The 24,973-nt window shown below is 38.0% G+C and overlaps 1 protein-coding gene across 2 annotated transcripts in view; it reads right to left on the bottom strand.

The window, feature by feature from the left end:
* Positions 1-223: 223 nt before the first annotated feature.
* Positions 224-24,973, bottom strand: part of diabloa (diablo, IAP-binding mitochondrial protein a) — a 46,300-nt gene continuing 21,550 nt past the window's right edge. For both annotated transcript variants that reach the window (XM_028791629.2, XM_051927039.1), the window contains 2 exons: positions 15,848-15,944; positions 224-1,770 (listed from right to left, as the gene is read on the bottom strand). In XM_028791629.2, coding sequence (XP_028647462.1) covers positions 1,538-1,770; positions 15,848-15,944 — 330 coding nt within the window. In that variant the 3' untranslated portion in view covers positions 224-1,537. The remainder of the gene's footprint in view (positions 1,771-15,847; positions 15,945-24,973) is intronic.

Below are 24,973 nucleotides of genomic sequence, written 5' to 3'. Positions count from 1 at the left end.
AAATCCATACAATTCGAGTCAGCCGCATCCACAAACTATACGTACAATAAAGGAAATAAAACAAGCGTAAGAAAGTAGGATTAAGGTGAGTTTTGTGGAAAGTGTTGTTAGCAGGGAGGAGTGGCTACAGCACGCGTACGCCAGCGTCCCCTCCCAGCCTAAACAATAAAGGAATTATAGTGCAGGAAACTACACAGCAATTATGTCACCGTTTACAAACTACTCAGTACATTAGGAAAACAGCACAACATAATTTTTTTATTAAGACTTTCCATATTTTGTTGCTCAGGCGAGTATCTTTAATTTTGCAGGTACAATATTACAACTGACTTTCAACAATATGTTTTTTAAATGTCAGAGAGACAGAAATTAAATTTTCTAATTAAGAACAATGGAATAAAGATAGCCACGCCTTTAATTTCCAGATGGCCCTAGGAAATATATCAACAAACTAATGTACACACCAAACCATAATCAATTTTACCCAAAAGCTTTCATTTATAAAGAATACAAAATAAACTTTCTATGATCCATGTTTGAACTGATTTTTGCTTTCAAACAAAGCATGTCAAAGCTTTCTTGAACAGCATTTTATTTAGCAAATACAAACAGATTACACAACCATATACTAATATCTCTGAAGTTTCACATTATTTAATGAGGATTTGTAAGTAAATTTAAGCAAAGATCAAACTGTGCTAAAACCTACACACTTTAAAAATGCCAATATTTGGAGAGATGCAGACATTTTAGTCTGTGGCAAAACTCCACTACAGGCAAGTCTGAATTATTTAGTGATACACTTAAGTAGCAGCCACAGAGTATCAAGAGCACTGCACTTCTAGTCATGTTTTATTAATAAAATATAAATATAAACAACTCATAAACAAGGATGAATATTTTTTCATACATTAGAAAATCCTTGATCAGATGAAAGAAATGAGGTATCATCAACTAAATGTGCAGCTACAAACTAAAACATTTGTAAATACTTATACAACAATCATCCACTAATATTAATTTTGGAAACACATAAATTGGTAATACCAGTGAAAAACTCTGAAATTATTTGTAATCTGGAAAATATTTTTAAAATCAGCTAATACAACATGAAAAATAATATATCAGTTTTAGAGAATGGTGCGAACAGAATTTACTCCTTTAAAAGAAACAAACATTAGTGTGGAAGCAAAGCACAGGTTTTGGTTTTCAGTACAACAACAAACAATTATGTATTCTAGAGAAAAGAAAATAGTTCAGAAAATTTGTGTCAAGATACTCTGCAGCTCTTTACTAATATTGAAGGCTTTGTATCTGATATAAACATGATAGTCTACTTAGGAAGGTTGAACTCCAGAATTGTGATAATGTATTGCAATTTACTTAAATCCTTGGCACAACTGTATTTATTTTAATAAATCTTTAATAATTTGTAATAAAGTAGTAATCATTAATATTATAAAAAGGCATTATTTTTGGATAAGTAATTATAAATGGAGCCCTTTAATTGTTTCCCTTGATCATGTAATTTAAACATTTAATCTTCTCTTAGGTATGCCTCAGGAATTTCCTCTTCTCCTACTGAATTTGTATCTGCTGGTTTTCTGCTATTTTTGGCCTGTAATGCATGTTCTGAAGCCCTCTTGATTTCTTCAGCCTGAACTTCAGCTAACATCTTTTCTGCTTTAATCACCAGCTGCTTTACCTCTTCCATCTGATTCTGGATTGTTTGCAACTGTGTGCGAGCGGAAATCGAGGCTTGATCAGCTCCTGAAAGCAGAACAAAAAAAAGAAAAAAGAATTATAGCATGCACCCTAAGAAAACATTACTGATTTATTGCCATTATATTGCCTTTCAAAAGTATTAAAATAACACACATTTTTATTATTTTTAATGTATGATTTGTGTCTTACTCAACAGGGACCTGTACAGAATCTTCCATATAAATGTTTAGTGAAAATATTGCATGAAAAACACAACAAAAAACAAAACCGCCTAAAATAATTTTAAATAGAACTATGTGAAAAATAAACAATAATCCAAAAATTATTTCTAAAAACATTAATAAAAAATGAATGATAAAAGACTAATAACATATCATATATACAATTTCTTTTTTGCCTTCTGCCAACCAGTGGGACATAGTGTATTTTAATATTGTCATTTATCAGCTGTCATCTTAACAACTACAACATATTCATTAACCTTGTTCCCCTCCACCACTATGCCTGCCCATTTTTTCTGACACTACTACACCAATCCCAACTCCGAAATCACTGCTGCCTGCCAGAATAACACACATTCTACTACTTCTGCCACACAATCTCACACACGTACCTTTTCATCTTGTCTCCTACATGCAGCAACATCTACTTTATGTTCAGCACATCCACAACCTTGTCCAATTTTGCTGTCACACTCAAAATTCCCAGGCACAATCATTATACTCTCTCTTACCCACTGTCTCCTTCATTTCCCCTGCCACCAAGTCAGCCTCAGTACAGTGCATCTAGAACCATCATAAATAAGAGATGTCCAGCTTTTCAAACATTTTGTTTGGTGCAGGAAGATGTGTTGCCCATTGTGTATAATGCACTGTACACTGCCCATGCTTTGCAACTCTGCTTCAGAGCTACTGAGGATCTGAGGAAACATGACTTTTCCACTAAATTAAAATAACAACCACACCCTCCTCAATTTTGAATTTACATAACTGCATGTTATTTATTGAAAAGCTATCAATTCTGTAAATTCAGCCCTCCACATTAATCAGGACATATTTTAATCAAATAATAAAACACCTTTTGCATAGTAACAATATTTTTTGTATACAGTGCCTATAAAAAGTATTAATCCCTTCAAACTTGTCATACTTTACTGTTATACAACACTGAATCACAGAGGATTTCATTTGGCTTTTTTGACACTAATCAATATAAAACTACACTTTATTGTCAAAGTGAAAACAGATCTCTGAAGTGTCCTAAATTAATTAAAAATAAATTACACATAGTCTAAGTATTCACCCCTTTAATACGACACTCCTAAATCATTACTGGTGTAGCTAAATGATTTAAGAAATGACTATATTAGTTAAATGGAAATCATTTGTCAGTAGTCAAGGGGTTTCAATTGACTGTAGTATAAAAGCGCCTATATTTGAAAGGTCCGACTTGTGGTAAGTCAGTACAGTAATCCTTCCTCCATCGCGGGGGTTGCGTTCCAGAGCCACCCGCGAAATAAGAAAATCCGCGAAGTAGAAACCATATGTTTATATGGTTATTTTTATATATTTTAAGCCCTTATAAACTCTCCCACACTATTATAAACATTTCACGCACAATTATACAGCATAAACCCTTTGTATTCTCTTAGATATTAGGTAAGATTCGTTGAAATTATGTATGTAAACACAGTAAAGTCTAGAATATTATTTTAAAGATATCGAGCGTCTCCGATATCACATATGTTACAGCCATTACGACAGGCCACCATCAATAAATACGTACAATGCAAAAAAAATTGTATACAGTAAAATGTGTGTACAGTGACACTAAACTATGTACATGTAATAAGTACTGTACGTAAATAATTAATTATGGTTACTCACCAACAATGACACAACGACTTGTCCGATAACGATGAGTTTAATTTTACTGCACAACAAAGGATAGCGTTACAGCTCTTCTAAAGGAGCCTCTTCAGGCGACTGTTTAGCACCGCCGTTGTTCTTCTTCCATCACTCTTCAATCCAAATCCCTAAAGCAGATTCCATCCAGACTACTGCCTTACAACGTCCACTTGCAACTCATTTTGCGCCCTGGTTAAAAGACACTGCGGCCGTAGATCTTATATGCTTTTCCTCCTTTTTAAATAAAAAGAATCGTGGACTCATTTATGCTGTAATGGTGTCCTGCAGTGGTGTAGCTGTTTCCTTCCTTCAACATATCCAAAACTTTTACCTTTTCTGCAATCATTTGCATCTTCTGTTGGCGCTTGCGCACGTTAATGCTGAATGAGTGAGATTAGACTTCCTGGTTAATGCAGCACTCCGTCGCTGAGCCAATCAGCAGCACACAGGAACTTAACCGTGTGCTCTGATTGGGTAGCTTCTCAGCCATCCGCCAATAGCGTCCCTTGTTTCAATTCAAATGCGTCCCTTGTTTGAATTCAAATGGGCAAATCAACTGAGGAAGCACACGTACTGTAGACCGCAGACATCCGCGAAGCAGTGAAAAATCCGCGATATATATTCACATATGCTTACATTTAAAATCTGCGATGGAGTGAAGCCGCGAAAGGCGAAGCGCGATATAGCGAGGGATTACTGTATTGCCAGAAAATTTTGTCTGAATGAATTACACTGAAGACTGCCCACATACAACAAACTAAAACTGCAGTATTACTTTCAAGAATAAAACACCCCAAGCATATAAGGCGCTCCATTATTTTCAGCCAAGCAATACGGTACAATCGTATTTGCTCAGACCCAACAGACCGGGATCAACAACTGCAGGAGCTCAGACAAGATTTCATCAAACAAGGTTACACCTCGAAAACAACAGACACTCAAATAAGAAGAGCTACTGCCATACCCAGAGACAACCTTCTGGAATATAAAAACAAAGACAACAAGGATCGCATCCCCCTTGTTGTCACCTACAACCCACATCTTGAAACACTTCGAAAAATTATAAAAGAACTTCAGCCAATACTAAACAATGACCAAACACTGAAAAATGTATTTCCTGAACCTCCCCTCCTGGCATACAGACAACCACCAAACCTTCAACAATTAATTGTCCGAGGCTCCCTAAGTGAACCAACAGAAAATGGCACATCTCCATGCCTACAGAAAAGATGCAAAACATGTGCCCACATCTATGATACAGACCGTATAGTTATACCACACTGCCGACTTGAACATCACATCAAGGGATCATTTTCCTGCAGATCATCTAATGTAGTCTACCTAATTTTCTGCATGAAATGTCCTGACACTGCACTCTATGTGGGAGAAACTGGACAAACACTCCGCCAGAGAATGAACTTACACAGGTTCCACATTAAACATGGCAACACAGATGTTCCTGTGGCGGCCCACTTCAACAGCCATGGACACTGTGAGAAGGACTTTAAGGTCACAGTGCTTATGGGCAACTTCAAAACACAGCAAGAGAGAAAAGAATGGGAAGTTAAACTCATGCTAAAATTTAATACTTTACAACATGGATTGAATAAAGACAAGAGTTTTATGGCCAGATATGAGGATTGTTTACATCTCTCATAGTACTAGGGTGTTGTACCGTGTTAGCCATTATGAATGTAGAGAAAAGCCAAGCAAAATGACACCTTTTATTGGCTAACTAGAAAGATTACAATATGCAAGCTTTCGAGGCAACTCAGGCCCCTTCTTCAGGCAAGATGTAATCGATTACATCTTGCCTGAAGAAGGGGCCTGAGTTGCCTCGAAAGCTTGCATATTGTAATCTTTCTAGTTAGCCAATAAAAGGTGTCATTTTGCTTGGCTTTTCTTTACATCTCTCAGAATGACAGACAACCTGACTACAGACCCACATTGTTTTGAAAAAACTCATTACAAACTTCAAAAGACTTTGTTGGACAGTTTATCTTATCCAGAGATCTTGACAATACATTGTTCTTTTCTCTCTTGCTAAATTAACCCTAGCCTGAATGAATCTATTAATTTTTTACATTCAAAATCTCACATTTAAATATTTACCAATGTTGTTTCTTGTCCTAGAGTGTGTATATAAACATAGGAAACTTCAGTTTCTGTATTACATCTTGCCTGAAGAAGGGGCCTGAGTTGCCTCGAAAGCTTGCATATTGTAATCTTTCTAATTAGCCAATAAAAGGTGTCATTTTGCTTGGCTTTTCTCTACAAGAATAAAACATAATTGCATCATATCAAGAAAGTCCCATGAATGCCAGACTTAGTACTGTATTAAAGTTTTAAAAAATACAAGAAAATGAAGTCTATGAGGAAATGTACATAACATCATTTAAAAGTGAAGCCAAAATTTCAGGGGAATGAAAATGTTAAATTTCTGATAACAACAGATTGAAGATTATGACTAATTCTTTCAGAAACAGGAGTCTGTTCCAGAAAGATAACTTAGATAATCCTGGACCTCAAATTCTAACTAGCAGATTATGGCAAACATTTACAAGCTCTTATTAGTCGACCACTGAACAGTCGATCAACCCTACAAGTCTGAGAAAGACAACAACCTTCATACCTAGATAGCAACAGCTGATGGTGGCAGTGCAAGAAGATTATCAGAATATACTCCAAAAGAGGAACAATGCAGCAGCACAATCTGCTAAGGAAAAGGGGATGGTATGGATGAATATCACTGATAGAGTGAATATGCAATGCACTTAATTTGTGAAATTCATGTAAACTTTGTGTGGTAAATTATTGCATTATGCAAAATATATCACTGATGATATTACCTTACTTGAAACGTTATATGCCCTGAAGTAAACACTGAATTCCAATTTTCCAATATAAATAAGAATAATGTAACATATAAAGACCACATGGACAGTTTCATCTTAGTTCTGTTGTTTGTGCACTATAATTTTCTCCTTCATTCATGCTCAGTGCTTTTAATGAAGACGTGTGTTCCATTCAGACTGTCAATTACACTGGGGAATCCTGTAATATGTTTATTCATTTAGCAGAAACTTTTATCCAAAGCAACTTACAAGGAGCTAAACTTGCTGAGTAACTGTCTGTCAGGATGAGCATGGCTGCATGTGCCACACAGCAAGCTATCTGAATAAGTAAAAGGAAGAGAGTAAACAGGAACTAAGCCAGAAGTCAAAAGTGCTATAAACCAGTAGTTCTCTAAGTTCAGTCCTCAGGACCCCCTATGGCTGCAGATTTGTGCCCCAACCAATTGTTTAACACTAGAATTACCAGAGTCTACGAAACAACTCTTAGATCCGACCTACCTTAAAACTGTTCTCACCTTTCTTTTGTCTTCTAAATGTGCCGATTAAGACGAGCAGCAAGCAGCCGGCTATTCCATCCCCCACCGTTGCAGAACGTTCACTAAGTTTTCCCAGCTCATGCCTTGTTTGATAATCTGGGAGTGAGTGAAGTGCTGGAGTTTTAGAGTGGAAATAATAGATCGCTATTTGGAACACACGCATTTCATGTGTGTTCCGTTTCTACAGTAATCTGTGTAAACACATTTTTAAAACAGAAACGTTTTTCATAATTTAGTAGTAAATGACAAAATGTAGGCATAAACTATATAATGTATAAAGCCTGAAGTCCAAAGATCAAGTAAACACTTTCACAAAAGATTCAAGGAATAGACAACAGCTTCATTGGCATAGCGGTAAGATTTGCTGACTTGTAATCAAGAGTCCCCTGTTCGATCCCCACTCACTCTTATATTTGCCATTTTCAGTAGTGAGCTGCTCCTTTGTTAATATTATACAGTACACACATACATTTGGTTTGCGTCTGTAATACAAGTGTGCATTTATAGGACTTGTAAAAGTTACCGTTTTTTTAACTTTTATTCTCTCTAAATCATGATCACGATACATACTACTGCTGCCCGGGGATCTGACTCTGTTACTTTTCATTTGAAGCGGAATAACTGGAGATGTGAGTGGTGTTTTGAGACAATGGAACTGGACATTCTCTCATCTGGAGGGATTAAAGCTGACACACAAACGCTAGTGAATCTGCCTTCTTCGTATCTCACCATCACTTGATTTTTTTTTTTATTCAGTTTTATGAAGTGTTCCTGCTCATGCTGAATTAGTGTGCACCTTATAATGTATGATGTCAAAAATAAAACAGACGTAGGTATATATGATATTCGGAATTATTTGTTTTATGACCTGTATAGTACATTTTGGAAAACTTTGTGGCACGGATGCAACATTATTCATATTATTCATATTAATTCGCATAACATCTTGCGGTTTGTAATCAGTGACTGCGTGTTTTTTTCCCCGATCTTGCCAGTCCCCACATGTTGCTGTATGCTGTTTCTTTTGTACTCCAGGACATGCAGAGGATAGAATAGTACAGAGCAGTAGCTTTAGCGCTATATGCAATCATCAGATTCAAATGTTAACTGTTCACACACAAGCAAGGATCGTCTTTCCTACATTTACAACGTTTGTACCTGTTACAATGTACATGCTTCTCTCTATTCTGTGGTTCCTATTACAAATCTGAAAGAAAGACAATATATGTGAAAACATCATCGCACTAATGCAATATTATTTGAAAACGAACAGCGTCAGATCGGGTGTGGATTTATGTTGGCGCTATTACTGAAAGAAAAAAAAAGATCAACATGTGCGTTAATCCTGCAGCACTGAATAAGCTTATGCACTAATATCCCCTCCCCCCACCCACTCTAAGAAACAGCGCAAGTACAGACACAAACCAAGTGTGATCAAGAGTCCCCGGTTCAATCCCCACTCACTCCTTTATTTGCTGTTTTCAGTAGTAAGCTGCTCTTTTTGTTAATATTATACAGTACACACATACACTTGGTTTGCGTCTGTACTTGCGCTGTTACTTAGAGTCAGATCGGGGGGGGGGGTATGTTAGAGCGCGTGAGCTTATTCAGTGCAGTAGGATCAACGCACATGTTGTTTTTTTTTTTTTCTTTCAGTACATGTGCCTTCCCTGTTTATTTATATATCTAGTGACTTTTCTGCCTGTCTGTCTCTCTATTACGCACTGCTCTGTCTATCTGTGTGTTATGGATCTTAAAAATAACAGTTATAAGGACACTTGTTCATGTTAATTGCAGTCTCAATTGTTAAAAAATATTTTAAAAGGCGCATCCCACATGAAAATATAATGATCTCATTAACTGACAGTACATAACAATTTATAAATTTTATGTTCGTTTGAGGTTAAAAAGAAAAAAAAAAAAAAAAAAAAACACTTTCTCCTCAACGGGGAACCGAACTCAGGTCTCTGAGGGACAGTAAGCCTGCTGGGCTCTGAGACAGCAAATCTTACCGCTACGCCATGGAAGCCGTTGTATTGTTCTTGAACCTTTTGGGAAAGTGTTTATTTGATGTTTGGACTTCATGCTGCATCACACATTCTATAGTTTATGTGTACATTTTGTAACATTTATTACTAAAATATGAAAAAGTTTCTGTTTTAATAATGTGTTTACACAGATTACTGTAGAAACGGAACACACATGAAATGTGTGTGTTCCAAATAACAATCTATTATTTCCACTCTAAAACTCTTCACTCCCAGATAATCAATCAACGCATGAGCTGGGAAATGATCGTGCACGTTCTAAATCGGTGGGGGGATGGAATAGCTGGCTGCTTGCAGCTTGTTTTTATCAACGCATTTAGAGGACAAAGGACGCTGGCGGAGAGGTGCGAATGGTTTTAAGGTGGGCCGGATCTACGAGTTTTTTCGTAGACTCTGGTAATTCTAGTGTTAATCAGTCAGTCAGTCAGTGTTACCTTTAATTGACCTCACTGTTTAATTAGCTGGCCCATTCTATCCTTTTATTTAGCATTTAGAAAAGTGCTTTTGTGCTAGATTTACACTTGTAGGAAAATGAGATGTTTGTATTTTTTCTATATCTTTAAATTCTTACTTTTTTAATTTACTTTTTCTGTGAAGTTTGCTTTCTGAATTATATTTGAATATGGACAATTCATGCTGAGCAGAGCAGACACTAGCACAAAAGACTCTGAAAGGAGCAGCTACTTCAGTGTTACCCACTTGTGTGTTTAATAGTAATAATTGTCTAAATAACCAGAACCATAACTATTTAAAAGGAAAAAGAATAAATTCTTAACACATCTAACACACATAAATTTCTCCTTCACTAAATAAAAATATAGCATTAACCAACCTGTAATTTTCAGGTGGTTGTGAAAAAATGAGAAACTGGGAGATAACAGCTTGCTTAATTAAGGGAGGGGTCCAATTAAGAAAATAAATGGGTTGGAACAAAAATTGCAGCTTCATGGGGTCCTGAGGAATGAACACTGAAAATAACTGCTGTGTACAGAGGTCACACTGTTGCATTATTCCTTTACAGAAGCCCCAATCAAAACTGCATTAATAAGTATGTAGGTATAGGCATTTGAGAAAAAAAGAGAGTTTTCATTGGTGTTTCTTTAAAAGGTAGTTTCTCCATATAAAGAATGAAGGTGGGCAGCTTTTCCCACTAGCCAGTCTGTTATAAGTTATTATTGCTGAGAAATGCAGCAGTTATTTAGGTCTAGGGAATCCATTCCCAGGCTCCCGGATTCCTTGACATTTTTCATTCCCGGAAACTGCTGTAATTCCCGGGAAAACGGGAACGGCCAAGCTCGCATATATAGCGTGTAAAAGTGTAAAAATCGATCAAGAAATAACAGAGTTATACTTGAAAATAATTAAGGTGGCGCCATTGCTGCAGCTTGCACTTCATCAGACAACAGCTTTGAACAGCAACTTGAAACTGCAATGCGTCAGTCTGTTGCATCCGCATTATCTGTGCCAAGAAACTTGCCATCACAGAATGATGACAAGAAACTGGAAGCATCAGTAAAAGCTGAGATGGCGGTGTTTCAGAGCAACGGCAAGCGCGGGCGTTGTTTAGAACAAGTGTATCAGTATCTGATGATTGTGCCGCCTACTTCAGTGGAGGCAGAGCGTACTTTCTCAGCGGCTGGCGTACTTCTGCACGAAGGTGCGCTCTTGCCTGGACAACCGCACGCTGGACACGTTAATAATAATAATAATGATTAATACCATTTACAGTACATAGTGCTTTTCACAGTACTCAAAGCACTATCCACACAGGGAGGAACCGGGAAGTGAACCCACAATCTTCCACAGTCTCCTTACTACAAAGCAGCAGCACTACCACTGCGCCACCTGTGAGGACGTTGTGCTTTCTACGCTCTTATTACTGCAACTAAAGATACATGTACTTATATGACAGCATGAACTGCTTGTAGATAAGGTTAGTGTTTTATTTGTGTCAACATATTGCAGTAGTTTTATTAAAAATAAGTGTTGGTCTGTCTAAAACCGTTCACATGTGAGATGCCCGTGCACTTTGTCATCCCTGGGAGCCTGGGATTCCCAGGAATGAAATATGGGATTCCCGAATTCCCGGGAATGGATAAACCCGTCTGGGAATGGATTCCTTATTTAGGTCTGATTGTCCTACTTATGACTCTGTGGAATTCCTCTTTGGTGGTGGTGATTTTTTTCTTCCTTGGGTAAAGAACCTCTGTGGGTGTGTGCGCGTGCGCAGACACCCTAAAAAACAAAGTTAGACATACTTTTGTGATTGCATCTCCAATTGTGTGCTAAGAGCTGCCATTAACAAAAAAATAAAAATAAATTTAAGCCTCAGACATGATAACATTATTATTTAAACACTTCTCTGTCTAATCAGGGTCTGACTACATTTCTCTGTACAGAATATAGTGAAAACGTTGTGCTTCTATATAGAATGCTCGATCAGGAAGGAGCATGACATTTTCAACATTTTGTCTGCTTTTTCAGTGTCTTAAATACAGCAAGCTGGGTTTAGCATTTCTGACAGGACATTTACAACCTTTGACTTTATAACTGAATGCTCTGCTCTTTAATTACTGAAGTTTCAAAGTGTTAATCCTTCATGTTAAACTTGGTGTTTTGCAGGTTAGTTTCAGGGCATTGGTTGCCATAGTAACTGAGTTGGATTTAGTCAGATCTTTCTTTCTGGAACAAATCCCCAAGCCAATTGCAGAAAGCAGGATTTGCAAATTACCTGTATCTTTGGCCACATGGATTATGTAATACAGGCTTAATCTGTTCCAGAAACACAGGTTTGGCTAAATCCAGGTTTTCTAGAACAGAAGTAGCCAGATTTCCATGAATCCTGACTTACTTTGGCTGGATTTCAAACTAATCCTAATTTCTGAAACATTTTTCACCTTATTTATCAGTAATACCAAGTTCAAAGTTTCAATATGCCCAATAACTTTTGCCAGATCACATTTATTTATGTACAGTTCCATACAAGTTTTTGGACACCCTTGCCAAATCACACATTTTGTTGATGCTTGAAGTACAAAATATATAAATAAACCAAATACACCAAAACAATGGCATGTTTATAAAAATATTATGTACAGTTATGCATTTGATGAACTGAACAAAACAGAAAAAATAAAGTAAATGTGACAACTGCAAAAGACTGTGCACCAAGTGGTTGCTCCCAGCTGTGAGATATTTTGGGCTGTCTTGTGTGCACAGTACATTTAAGATCTTTTCACATATTTTCAATGAAGTTCAAGTCTGGAGACTACTAGGATCACTCCAAAACCTTCACTTTGTTGTGTATCTCAAGGTACTTCATAGATTTAGAAGTGTTTTTTGGATTATTGTCTTGTTACAGAAGCTTTCATTTTTTTCAGCTTCAATTTTCTGACTATCTAACACTCTCCTTGAGGATTTGCTGATATTTAGTGAAATCCATTCTTGCTTGCACTGACAAAATGTTTCCTGTGTCACTAGCTGCCACACAACTCCAAACTTTAAAAGATCCCTCCCCATACTACTCCATAAAAACTTTTTGTGGTTATGTCCACAGCACTAGGTTCCAAAATGCCTGTGTCTTATGCAGATGTTACTTTGCAAACTTGAGACATTGCAGGTGAAGTTTTCTTATGAAAACTCTTCCATGAAGGTCCAGTCCATGTAAGTTATGCTGCAAAAGCAGATCACTTTCACTGCAACTCCTTCCTCAGGTAAATCTGCAGGTCCCTTGCATTCATACAGGGGTTTTGCTCTGTCTCCCTGCACAGTATACAGTATAAGCTGTTCTATCTGTCAGTTTTCTTGGCCTTCTAGATGTAAAAGTTGTTTTGAAAACCACCGTTCCCATCAACTGCCACCTCTTAATGACACTTCAAATGGTGGAAATTGCTACTTGTAAGTGCTTTCATATATTTCACAGCCTTCCCCTACTTTGTAAATATAAGTTTAATTTTCATATCCTGAGTCAGTTGCTTAAAAGACCCCAAGGTTGGTCATGGAATGTGGTACAATGTCTGAAAAGTCAATCAGCTGACATCCTAATGACAATTCTTGACCAGACTAATACCTAATGCAGCCTTTTGTCGCTATCATCCTGATTTTTGACATGTAAACAAGTCTTTTGAACAACATTAACTTATAGTTATGTATGGGCACTGGTAAGGTTGTCCTCCTGGCATTGCAAGCAGTCTTTATTTCCATTTGGGAGACGGGTGTCATCCCAACTGACTAGAAAATGGGACTTGTCTTCCCTATCTGGAAAGGGAAGGGTGATCTCCTGGATTGCAGCAACTACTGGGGGATTCAACTGCTCTCGGTACTGGGTAAGGTCCTTGCTAGTGTCATCCTCAATAGGATCCATGATCACTTGCTCACTTACCAGAAACGAGCTGTCTGGATTTACACCTAAGAAGTCTACCATTGACCTCATCCTGGCACTGAGGGCTGAGTGTAAAAGCGAGTATCGGCAGAGCTTCTTTGTAGCCTTTGGTGAATTTCAAAAAGTTTCGAATCATCTGATCAAGCTGCCCGGTGGGACATTCTGTTACTTTTTGGGATCGCCCTGAAGTTGCTGGATATCAAGGCCAGCCTGTACACTGGTACTCTGATGGCTGTGCAAGTGAAAGCAGAACCTCTACGTTTTTCCCTGTTGATTCTGGGGATTGTCAGGGTTGTGTTCTTGCTCCTACTCTGTTTAATGCTTTGGCAGGGTTGTGGGGTACAGTATCGGTGGGGGATGTGTTGGTGAAGGAAGATTCACTAATCTTGACTTTGCCGATGATGCTGCGATCTTCGCAGAGTCAATCGAGGCTCTGATTGGGGCTATCGAGAGACTGAGTGAGGAGTCTGAATGTCTGGGTTTGTAAGTGTCCTGGATATAAACAAAGATCCAGGCCTTTAACGGCCTCTTGGGCACACCCATCAGCAGTGTGTGTCTGTGGAGAGGATATCAACCTTGTCAAGAGCGTTACTTACTTTGGTAGCGACATTCATGTCTTTGGTGACTCTTCCTATGAAGTCAGTAGACGGATTGTGAGAGCATGTAGGGGTCATGAGGTTGCTGGAAAGGGTCGCTCACGATATCTCTGCAAAAGGATTAAAGTCTAAGTCTATAGCATCCTGGTGCTTTTTGTTTTGCTGTATGGTTGCGAGATATGGAAGAGACATTTCCGGGGTTGGAACTGGACTGCGTGTTGGACTGGGGGTTTGGTAACCGGGATCCCAAGCTGTTTTTTCTTGTGGAGGTTGTACCAGTGCACGCTCCCCAATCTCACTTGATGGGCACTATTATTTTATCTAAATACATCCATTTGCTAGTACAGTGATACCCTGAGATACAAGTTTAATTCGTTCCGTCACCGAGCTCATAAGTCAAAAAGCTCGTATCTCAAATTATTTTTCCCCACTGAAATTAATTGAAATAAGATTAATTCGTGCCAGCCCCCAAAAAACCACCCCAATTTTTTGTTAAATGTTTTCAACATAAGAAAAATGTATTTATAATGAACAAATATTGTATACAAACAAAATAAAACCTAATACATAAAAGAGAATCTAAAGAAATAAACAGACATTGGCAAAGCCGATTAGCGTATTGTAATGTTTCTTTCACTTCACTTTTGCTTAACTTAATTTTCTTCCTCACTAGTTTTTTTCTTTGTTGCCACGCTTTCGTCACTTTCATTCGCAGGGCATTTCAATAGAAACCTGTCCAAGGAGCTTTGTTTAGTCCTCCCCTTTAGAATGTTTCTGAAATGAGTTAGGCAAGTGTCATTAAATAGCACGGCTGCACGTTGTTTCTTTTCAATAAAGTCAGGCATTAGGCAAGTGACATTAAATAGCGCCACTGCACGTTCAGTTTCTTTTCAATAAAGTCAGGCATTAGGCAAATGTCATTAAATAGCGCGGCTGCACGTTCAGTTTCTTTTCAGTAAAGTGAGGCGTTAGGCAAGTGTCATTAAATAGCGCGGCTGCACGTTCAGTTTCTTTTCAATAAAGTCAGGCGATAGGCAAGTGACATTAAATAGCGCCACTGCACGTTTAGTTTCTTTTCAGTAAAGACAGGCGTTAGACAAGTGACATTAAATAGCGGGGCTGCACGTTCAGTTTCTTTTCAATAAAGTCAGGCGTTAGGCAAGTGACATTAAATAGCGCCACTGCACGTTCAGTTTCTTTTCAATAAAGTCAGGCATTAGGCAAATGTCATTAAATAGCGCGGCTGCACGTTCAGTTTCTTTTCAGTAAAGTCAGGCGTTAGGCAAGTGTCATTAAATAGCGTGGCTGCACGTTCAGTTTCTTTTCAGTAAAGTCAGGCGTTAGGCAAGTGTCATTAAATAGCGCCACTGTATGATCAGTTGTAATTTTTTCAGGGTGTTTCTTTTCTTTAAAGTTCGAAACTTTTTCCCACATTGCAAACACTTCCTTTATCTCACTTTAAGAGATAACCTCCTCCACGATACCGATCTCCTGCAGAACCTCCGTATGTTGCTGAGTCTGTAGTTCTGTCAACTCCTCTGTCGTCAGTTCCTCAGACTGTGCGGGGACAAACTCTTTGATGGCTCGTATTTCGAATTCTGGCTCGTAACTCAAGACAAAAAAATCGACCTAGTGATGACTCGTATCTCAAAAAACTCGTACGTTGGGGCACTCTTATCTCAAGGTATCACTGTATTTGTATCTTGAATTGTCATTATAGACCATGTATTGGAGGACACAAGTAATATGTAAAACACTCTGTTTTCCTGATGTAAGAATAAATTTCAAAATATACACACCTGCACCATAAGCTGCCTCTGCTGCAATCTCAGAAAGATTTACTGCAGCCATCCAGTTTGAATCAAAACGGCTGCAGGTTTCCTTTTTTTCCTTCACCTTTACAAAAGTAAAAGATGAAGATTTCTTAGATAACAGGCTTCAAAATGCAATGAATTATTTTTAAACATACTAAATATGTTTATGGCAACATTTCCTGAACTGCAATTGTTATGGAAATGTACCTGGAGATTTTCATCTCTAATTTCCATTATTAAAAAAGATTTTTATATCAAAATTCAAATCTTAGTTGTTTTTTTCCCTTGAAATTATTATGGACACAATAAAGATTGTGATACCCCCCAAAGTATAGCAAAAGAAATAGAGAACAACAGATACTGCATTAAACAGTAAGAAAATTGCTAGTTGAAGTTGAAATAAGGGTGGACATTTCAACAAAACAATGAACCCAAACACACAGCCAAGGAAATTCTCAATTGGTTTCAGAGAAAGAAAATAATACTGCTACAATGGCCCAGTCAATCACCCAACTTGAATCCAACTGAAAATCTATGGAAAGAACTGAAAATCAGAGTTCATAGAAGAGGCCCCCAGAACCTTCAAGATTTGAAGACAGTTTGTGTGGAAGAATAGGCCAAAGTCACACCTGAGCAATGCATGTGACTAGTTTCTCCATACTGGAGTCGTCTCCACTGTGATGCATTTGTGGAAAACTGTTTTCAGTTTTAACACAGCATATAAATTTGTTCTTTCCCCTCGAGTTTTTTTTTTTTTTTTTAAACCCTTTGAAAATCAATGTTCCTTGTACACTGTGAGCAACTGCAACAGGACACACGCACCGCATTAGTAGCTTTTATAGTAAATAATTAGGAATATTTATATTTTTAATACTTTTATAGAAATTAAATATAAAAGATAGCAGTCCATCCCCAGAACATTCCCTCTAAGGAGGAAAGGTTGATTTAAAATTATTTTCAATTTGCAAAAGTTATTTTCATGGCAGCAAAGGTTATATGCCAATATTTTTAATATTGTGAGTAAAACTGAATGCTTTTCCCTTGGGATAGAGTAAGACTGATAGTATTTTATATTGTGATGAATTACTTTTTATGATGGATATGTTTTAAATTGATGGAATCTATAACAGTGGCCAAACGAAATACAAATATGGAGGGAATGTTTTTATTGAGGCATCTATTTTGTGCATGATGGATACAATAAATGGAAACTTATACATTGTGGTTACCACCTGCAGAATTCACTTTGACCTTTAAAAAACAAATTGGCCAAGATACAAGCACAGACTGGATTAAAATGTCCATCTGTTTTACTGCTAGCATTATTGTTGATAATTGGTACCCCCAACAAAACAGATCTAGCAACACAGGGGATATTATTATGTATATATCTATAAGTAACGTTCAGCAATTAAAGATGATGTATTGCAATACTGACTAACATTAAGCAAAAATTTCAAGTTCTTTACACCTGTAGGTAAAAGTTGCTTTTCCTAGCCCATCAGACATAATAGTAGGACTACTTGAATTTGAACCCGAAGACTGGGCTGTAACAAAGGTCTGCAAACAAACAATTGTTTGACTGAATGGAGAAATAAGTCTTAACAGAGAGGGTATCAAGCCCTGGACCAGGCTATTGACTAATTGACCACTGGACAACATACCCAAGTTCCAGTCCAAGGAATCATGTGTCCCTGCTACTAACTGTGCTGGTAATCATTGATGCTGAAAGATTATCGTAGGTCCCAAATCACAGATGGCAACTGTCTGCATTGGATCAAGAATTTTAGATAGTAATATCATTTGCTCTGAGGTATTGGACCCAAAACCAATCATAATAAATCTCCATTATAGAAGGAATTTTGTCACACCCTAATATCTATTTTTCTGAAAAAACATCTTTCAAAAATGATTTGAACCATGGAGTTAAAGATGATAGAAGAAGAAAAGCTCACTATGTGCAAGCACAACAAGGCAGATGAACTCTTTTCGTAAGAAATATGTATTTACTAAATATTTGTAACTGTTGTTTCATTAATGGAAATAATGCATGATTAATCTGAACTTAAAACTGTTTAAGATTTAACCAGTACCACAAATTGGATAATATAATTAAATATTTTAGAAAATGTGATTAGCATAACTTAGTCAGAACATTGCCCCATTGATACTTAATGTGACAAGTTACCTTTAAGGATTCATGTTTTTATGTAATATGGACTGCATCTATCCTCACTAACCACCTCCTGTAGTTAAACAGAATTTAACACATGACTACTATCTATACATATTAATAAAAGGCAAAGCCCTCACTAACTGACTGACTGACTCACTCATCACTAATTCTCGAACTTCCCGTGTAGGTGGAAGGCTGAAATTTGGCAGGCTCATTCCTTACAGCTTACTTACAAAAGTTAGGCAGGTTTCATTTCGAAATTCTACGCGTAATGGTCATAACTGGAACATATTTTTTGTCCATATACTGTAATGGAGGAGGCGGAGTCACGTATCGCGTCATCACGCCTCCTACGTAATCACGTGAACTAAAAACAAGGAAGAGATTTACAGCACGAGTCAAACGCGGGAACGAAGGTAAATGACGTTAATTTTTGACTGTCTTTTAATACTGTGTAAGCATACATATTAACACATGTGCAATTAAACGTGTGCATTTACGGGGTGATTTCTCAGGCTTAAAAGCTCGCCTTTTATCAAACGCGGGAACAAAGGTAACTGACGTTGTTCACTGTCTTTTAATACTGTGTAACCATACATATTAACACATGTGCAATTAAACGTGTGCATTTACGGGGTGATTTCTCAGGCTTAAAAGCTCGCCTTTTACTAAAAAGGTAAATGCAAAACTATTTTCAATCATTCTATGATCTGCTTCTCACAACTGAAGGCACCGTGGCTGATGTTACGTCACTTGCTGTCCGACCATAAGCGTTACCTGCTAGGTAACCGGACACTCACTTCACTCCCTTTCAGAATCGAACCTCTGAGGTTTTCTTTTGTTCTTAATTAAAATTTAAAAGCAATACTTCACCGCTGCTAAGCCCCTCTAGTGCTGACGTCCGAGGTTCGATTACCGTAAGCAAGTGCAGTGAGTGTGTAATTACATTCACGCCATTCGTAGTCTGATTCACAATCTGATTGTATGGGTGGTTACTTCCAGGTAACGCTTATACTTGGCCACCAAGTCAGGTCGAAGTGATCACTCGAGTAAAGGCAGCTTCACAAAAAAACTGATCCTTAACAAACTGTTATTAGTATATTTTCCCTCAATTTAAAAACGTTTTATTTTCTTCTTAATAAAAATTTAAAAGCGGTACTTCGCCGGTGCGAAGCGCGTGGATTTGACCAACTGACACATACAGACATATTCATGAGTGCAGGTACTTCGGAAAGAAAGCACCGTGTGAACCTAAAGTTTAAATTAACTTCATAGACCTACAAAAGGTTGCCATTCATTTGAGGCAAGATTGCTTTTCTTCTGTACAACTATACGTTGCATTCTCAAGAGTGTGCTTGCACAGCTTCATATATATATATATATATATATATATATATATATATATACACATATATATATATATATATATATACACACATATATATATATATATATATATATACACATATATATATATATATATATATACACATATATATATATATATATATATATATATATATATATATACACATATGTCTATATATAAATATGTAAGCTTATAAGTACTGCCTTACTTCTCTTTAAGAAAGGAAGATGTAATGATACTTGATTTAAACGATTCCATGTCTTCCTGGGTTTGCGTAGCTTATTGTCTAAAAAGGAGAAACCCTCATTTATAAAACTTTGCTGCAGATGACTTAGCTTATTGTCAATATCTTTACACGTTTTTTTAAGACTTATTGACTGAAACGGGCTTTCACGAAAAAAGTTAGGGCTTTGCTACAGGATACACCCTCCACAAGTTAAGCAAGTAAAAATAAAATATATATTTCTGTTTTATTTAAACCTTTTAAGTTCGTATGTATAGCCCCATTTGGCTGTTTAATTTTTTTTTTCTTTCTTCAGTAATATTTAATCTCCTTAAAGAAAAAGAACATATCCATTTTACTTTTTTTGTATCTCTGTAGTAATATTTTAGTGTAAAAGAATAACCAGTATTTAAACCTTTTATGTTACTTTATACATTTATTTTACACAATGTTGAAAAATTAATAAGAAAGCTACATATTTTGGCAGCTGCTGCTTTCATTTTCAATGAAATGAAAAAAGCTCTCCAAGAGAAAACGTCAATGAAGAAGAAACAGTTTGCACTATCTAAAAATCAGAAACCCTCATTTATAAAAGTTTGCTGCAGATGACTTAGCTTATTGTCAATATCTTTACACGTTTTTTTAAGACTTATTGACTGAAACGGGCTTTCACGAAAAAAGTTAGGGCTTTGCTACAGGATACACCCTCCACAAGTTAAGCAAGTAAAAATAAAATATATATTTCTGTTTTATTTAAACCTTTTAAGTTCGTATGCATAGCCCCATTTGGCTGTTTAATTTTTTTTTTCTTTCTTCAGTAATATTTAATCTCCTTAAAGAAAAAGAACATATCCATTTTACTTTTTTTGTATCTCTGTAGTAATATTTTAGTGTAAAAGAATAACCAGTATTTAAACCTTTTATGTTACTTTATACATTTATTTTACACAATGTTGAAAAATTAATAAGAAAGCTACATATTTTGGCAGCTGCTGCTTTCATTTTCAATGAAATGAAAAAAGCTCTCCAAGAGAAAACGTCAATGAAGAAGAAACATCTAAAAATCAGAAACCCTCATTTATAAGTTTGCTAAAGATGACTTAACTGAAAATAAATGAATAGTTCCTATGTGTCTATGTTTATCTATTTTACTTATGCCTTTATTCCACCAACTTACAACATCTGAGGTACAATTTGTTACATTACTTTTGTTTTTTGCAGCACAGGCAGGTGAAGTGACTTCCTCAGGGTCACACAGTGGTGTCAGTACCACGATTTGAACTGACAAGCTCCGGGTTTGCTGAAATATTACTGAAGAAAGAAAAAAAATGAAAACGGGCAAATGGGGCTATGCATACAAATGTCCATCCGTCCATTATCCAACCTGCTATATCCTAAATACAGGAGCCACTAAGTAGATATGAATATATACAGTATATATATATATATGTATATATACATATATACAGTATATATATATATATATATATATGTAGATATGTAAATTTGTATATATATATATGTATATGTGGATGTGTGTATGTATATATATGTATATGTAGATATGTGTATATGTAGATATGTATATATGTTTATGTATATATATGGTTACATAACCTCTTTAACACACTACTTCTCCGCTGCAAAGCGTGGGTATTTTGCTATATGTATATATATATATATATGTGTCTGTATGTGTATATATATATATTTATATATATATATATATATATGTGTGTATGTATGTATGTGTGTATATGTATGTGTATATATATGTTGATATATGTATATATATGTGGATGTCTATATGTATATATATATATATATGTAGATATGTATATAAGTTTATATGTTTATGTGTATATATATGTTTACATAACCTCTTTAACACACTACTTCTCCGCTGCGAAGCGCGGGTATTTTGCTAGTCTATATATATAATTCACTAAGCCAGAAGACAAGCAGCCGACCATGGAAAGCACGCCGGAAGGGGCGTGGATTCACTGAAGACAAGTAGCCGACCATGGAAAGCACGCCGGAAGGGGCGTGGATTCACTAAACCGCCGACAAGTAAGACGCCAATGGCGCACGCAGGAAGGAGCCACGCCCACCAACTCTTAGACCATTGGATACGACGAAAGAATCACAGAGCCACGCCCACCAACTCGGACGCGAAGCCAAGGGAAACATGCCGTCATTTCTGTTTGTCTGTGCCACAGTACAGTTGCAGCTCTGAGCCACGTTGACTTTTCATTAGTCAACCTCAGTGGAACCTTGGTTCACACAGAGGCAGCGCCAGAGAGACAGAGGCACACACAGGCAGCGCGATAGAGAGAGCCGCGCACACACAGTCAGCGCCAGAGAGACAGAGGGGCGCGCGCACACACACACACAGAGAGGCAACGCCAGAGAGAGACAGAGGCACACACAGGCAGCGCAAGAGAGAGCCGCGCAATCCTTTAAAACTGAAGTTAAAACACAATGAAGGAAGCAGTCTTTAAAAACCAATAAGCCCTGTGCCTCTTTTTCATTAGCGTCTCACCTGCTTCAGGCCCTGCAACAGTCGAGACGCTCTCTCTGCAGCTGACCTTCTCTGTGCCTGACTCCACTACTGTCAGTCGCCTGATTAAAAATAGACTTTTGAAGGGGAGCTATGGACCCGCTATACCACAGGAACACATTGCCTTCGAGCCTGCTCTCGCTCACTGTAACGTACCGGCTTTCTCTCTCTCCTCACTCGCTCACACACTGCACAGGGGAGAAATGCCCGAAGCAGAGAGACAGAGGGGGTGGGGGCTCGCGTGCTGCTGAGAGAGAGAGAGGGCTCGCGTGCTTCTGAGAGACAGAGGGGGAGGGGGCTCGCGTGCTGCTGTGAGAGAGAGAGAGAGAGAGAGGGGGGGGCTGGGGAGGCTTGCGTGCTGCTGAGAGAGAGAGGGGGGGGCTGGGGAGGCTCGCGTGCTGCTGAGAGAGGGGGGGCTGGGGAGGCTCGTGTGCTGCTGAGAGAGAGGGGGGGGCTGGGGAGGCTTGCGTGCTGCTGAGAGAGAGGGGGGGCTGGGGAGGCTGCGTGCTGCTGAGAGAGAGAGAGGGGGGCTGGGGAGGCTCGCGTGCTGCTGAGAGAGGGGGAGGGGGCTCGCGTGCTGCTGAGAGAGAGGGGGGGGGCTGGGGAGGCTCACGTGCTGCTGAGAGAGAGAGAGGGGGGGCTGGGGAGGCTCGCGTGCTGCTGAGAGAGGGGGGGCTGGGGAGGCTCGCGTGCTGCTGAGAGAGGGGGAGGGGGCTCGCGTGCTGCTGAGAGAGAGAGAGAGAGAGAGGGAGAGGGGTGGGCTGGGGAGGTTCGTGTGCTGCTGAGAGAGAGAGAGAGAGAGGGGGGGGGGGCTGGGGAGGCTTGTGTGCTGCTGAGAGAGAGAGGGAGGTGGGGGGGGGGGCTGGGAAGTAACTTTCACCAGCGTGGCCTCCATCGTCACAGACGATCCCGCTTTCAGTCACAGACAATTGTATGTTGCTCTCTCCAGAGGTCCATCTTTTCATTCACTCACACTGGTATCCACAAACCCACCCCATTTGGACAACTGTGTTGTTCAGCAAGTGTTCACCCATCAATACATAATTATGCGGCGTATGTTACGCCGCGGGTTGGCTAGTATTTATTATTACATTAGTGATTCTTGTCCCATTAGTACTAATAGCATTACCAGTTAAAATCAGTTTAACTTGACCATTACTTGTTATTATGGTGGCAATACAGGACATATAAATAATATTGTGGCTTCTTGGGTCTAAGTATAGAAAACAGCGAAACAAAATAATTGGGCACAACAGAGATGGAGTGCCTTATGCAGAGACTGCAGGTTGTGAATTGGGAGACCCCAATACAAGCCAAAGATCCCAGCTGGTAAGCAGAAGATTTTAACTTCAATAAGTAGCTTGAAGAAAAGAAACAGAAACAAAAAAAAATTGCACATAAGTTAAGAGTCTTAACAGCCTGTGTAAAGTTATGGTACTTGTAAAAGTTAACTTTTTTTAACTCAGTTTTCTGCTCTTAGTCATGTTCATGTTCCCCCAATCTGACACTGCTAGTTTTTCAAATAAGGTATAACAAAACAAGTGTGCTTTTATGTGAGATTTGTTTAACTCAGTTTTTTATTCAGTTGTATTTTATTCGCTTGTTATTCAGTTGTATTCTTGAATAAAAGCACACTTGTTTTGTGGATGTTAGAGACTCAAATCAAACGTATGTTTTTAGCATATAATAGTAATAATAGCATCTTACCGCTCAAAGTGCTAAATGCAGGGAGGACCCGAGATTGAACCAGCAATGGCTTGACTATGAAACAGCAGTTCTTTCCCCACGACCAGCGAAGCAGACATCTATAAGACTGCCGCATTTCCACTGTGAAAGACGCAACCATACACATGCCTGCAAAACTTCTTTACATACCGATTGATATTTCGGCCTCAGCTTTCATGCATTGACAGCAACAAGTAAATTGAACAATTTCTTTTTCTTCGGTTTTATTCTTGAATACAAGCACACTTGTTTTGTTATACATTTTGTGAAAGTATTTATTTGATATTTGAACTTCAGCCTTCACCCATTACACAGTTCATGCCAACGTTTTGTCATTATTTCTATAACATATTGAAAAATTTTCTGTTTTAGTTATGAGTTGAAAATTTCTTGCCTTGAATTTCCTGTCATCCAACATTTACACAGATTGTTGTAGACACGGAATACACATGAAATGTATGTATTTCAAATAACTATATATTATTTGCCTATATAATTCCAGACACCTCACTCCCAGACAAACAGATTTCAGCTATGATAATTTTTTGTTTGAGTTCAGATGCCTTAGTGGGGCATAGGATAGCAAGGTGCCTGCCCGAGGCTGACTAACACATTTGCTAAACAAAGGCGTTATCGGTGGGCATTTGATGCAGTGATGAGGAGGTGTGCGTAAAATTAAGGTGGCCCAGCATTATGAATATTTGCACAAGCTTCAGGGATTCTAGTGTTAACTCTGATTTCCTTGGATTAATTGAATTGGGTGCGAATCAAACTGCATAGGACAAATTTGACGGCCTTCTGAATCTTTTCTGTGACCTAGGATTGGATGAATGTAAGTCAAAGTTGGTTTCAGTTTGCACAGATGGGGCTGCTGCCAATGTTGGTGTGTACAATGAAATTGTGCTAAAACTATGTCAGATGGCTGTGCGCACATCCTCGAAAACTGCACGAAGTCAGTTGATTGAATGGTTCCATTCTGTGAGACATTTAATCGTTCCGTTGTGAAACTGCTGACATATTATTTACATAAAGGTGGTGCAAAAAAATGGAAGTACTAA

Source organism: Erpetoichthys calabaricus, chromosome 4, assembly GCF_900747795.2.
Source record: "Erpetoichthys calabaricus chromosome 4, fErpCal1.3, whole genome shotgun sequence".
NCBI lineage: Eukaryota > Metazoa > Chordata > Cladistia > Polypteriformes > Polypteridae > Erpetoichthys > Erpetoichthys calabaricus.
The sequence above is the reverse complement of the archived record's forward strand: the minus strand, read 5'-3'. Positions and strand labels throughout refer to the sequence as shown.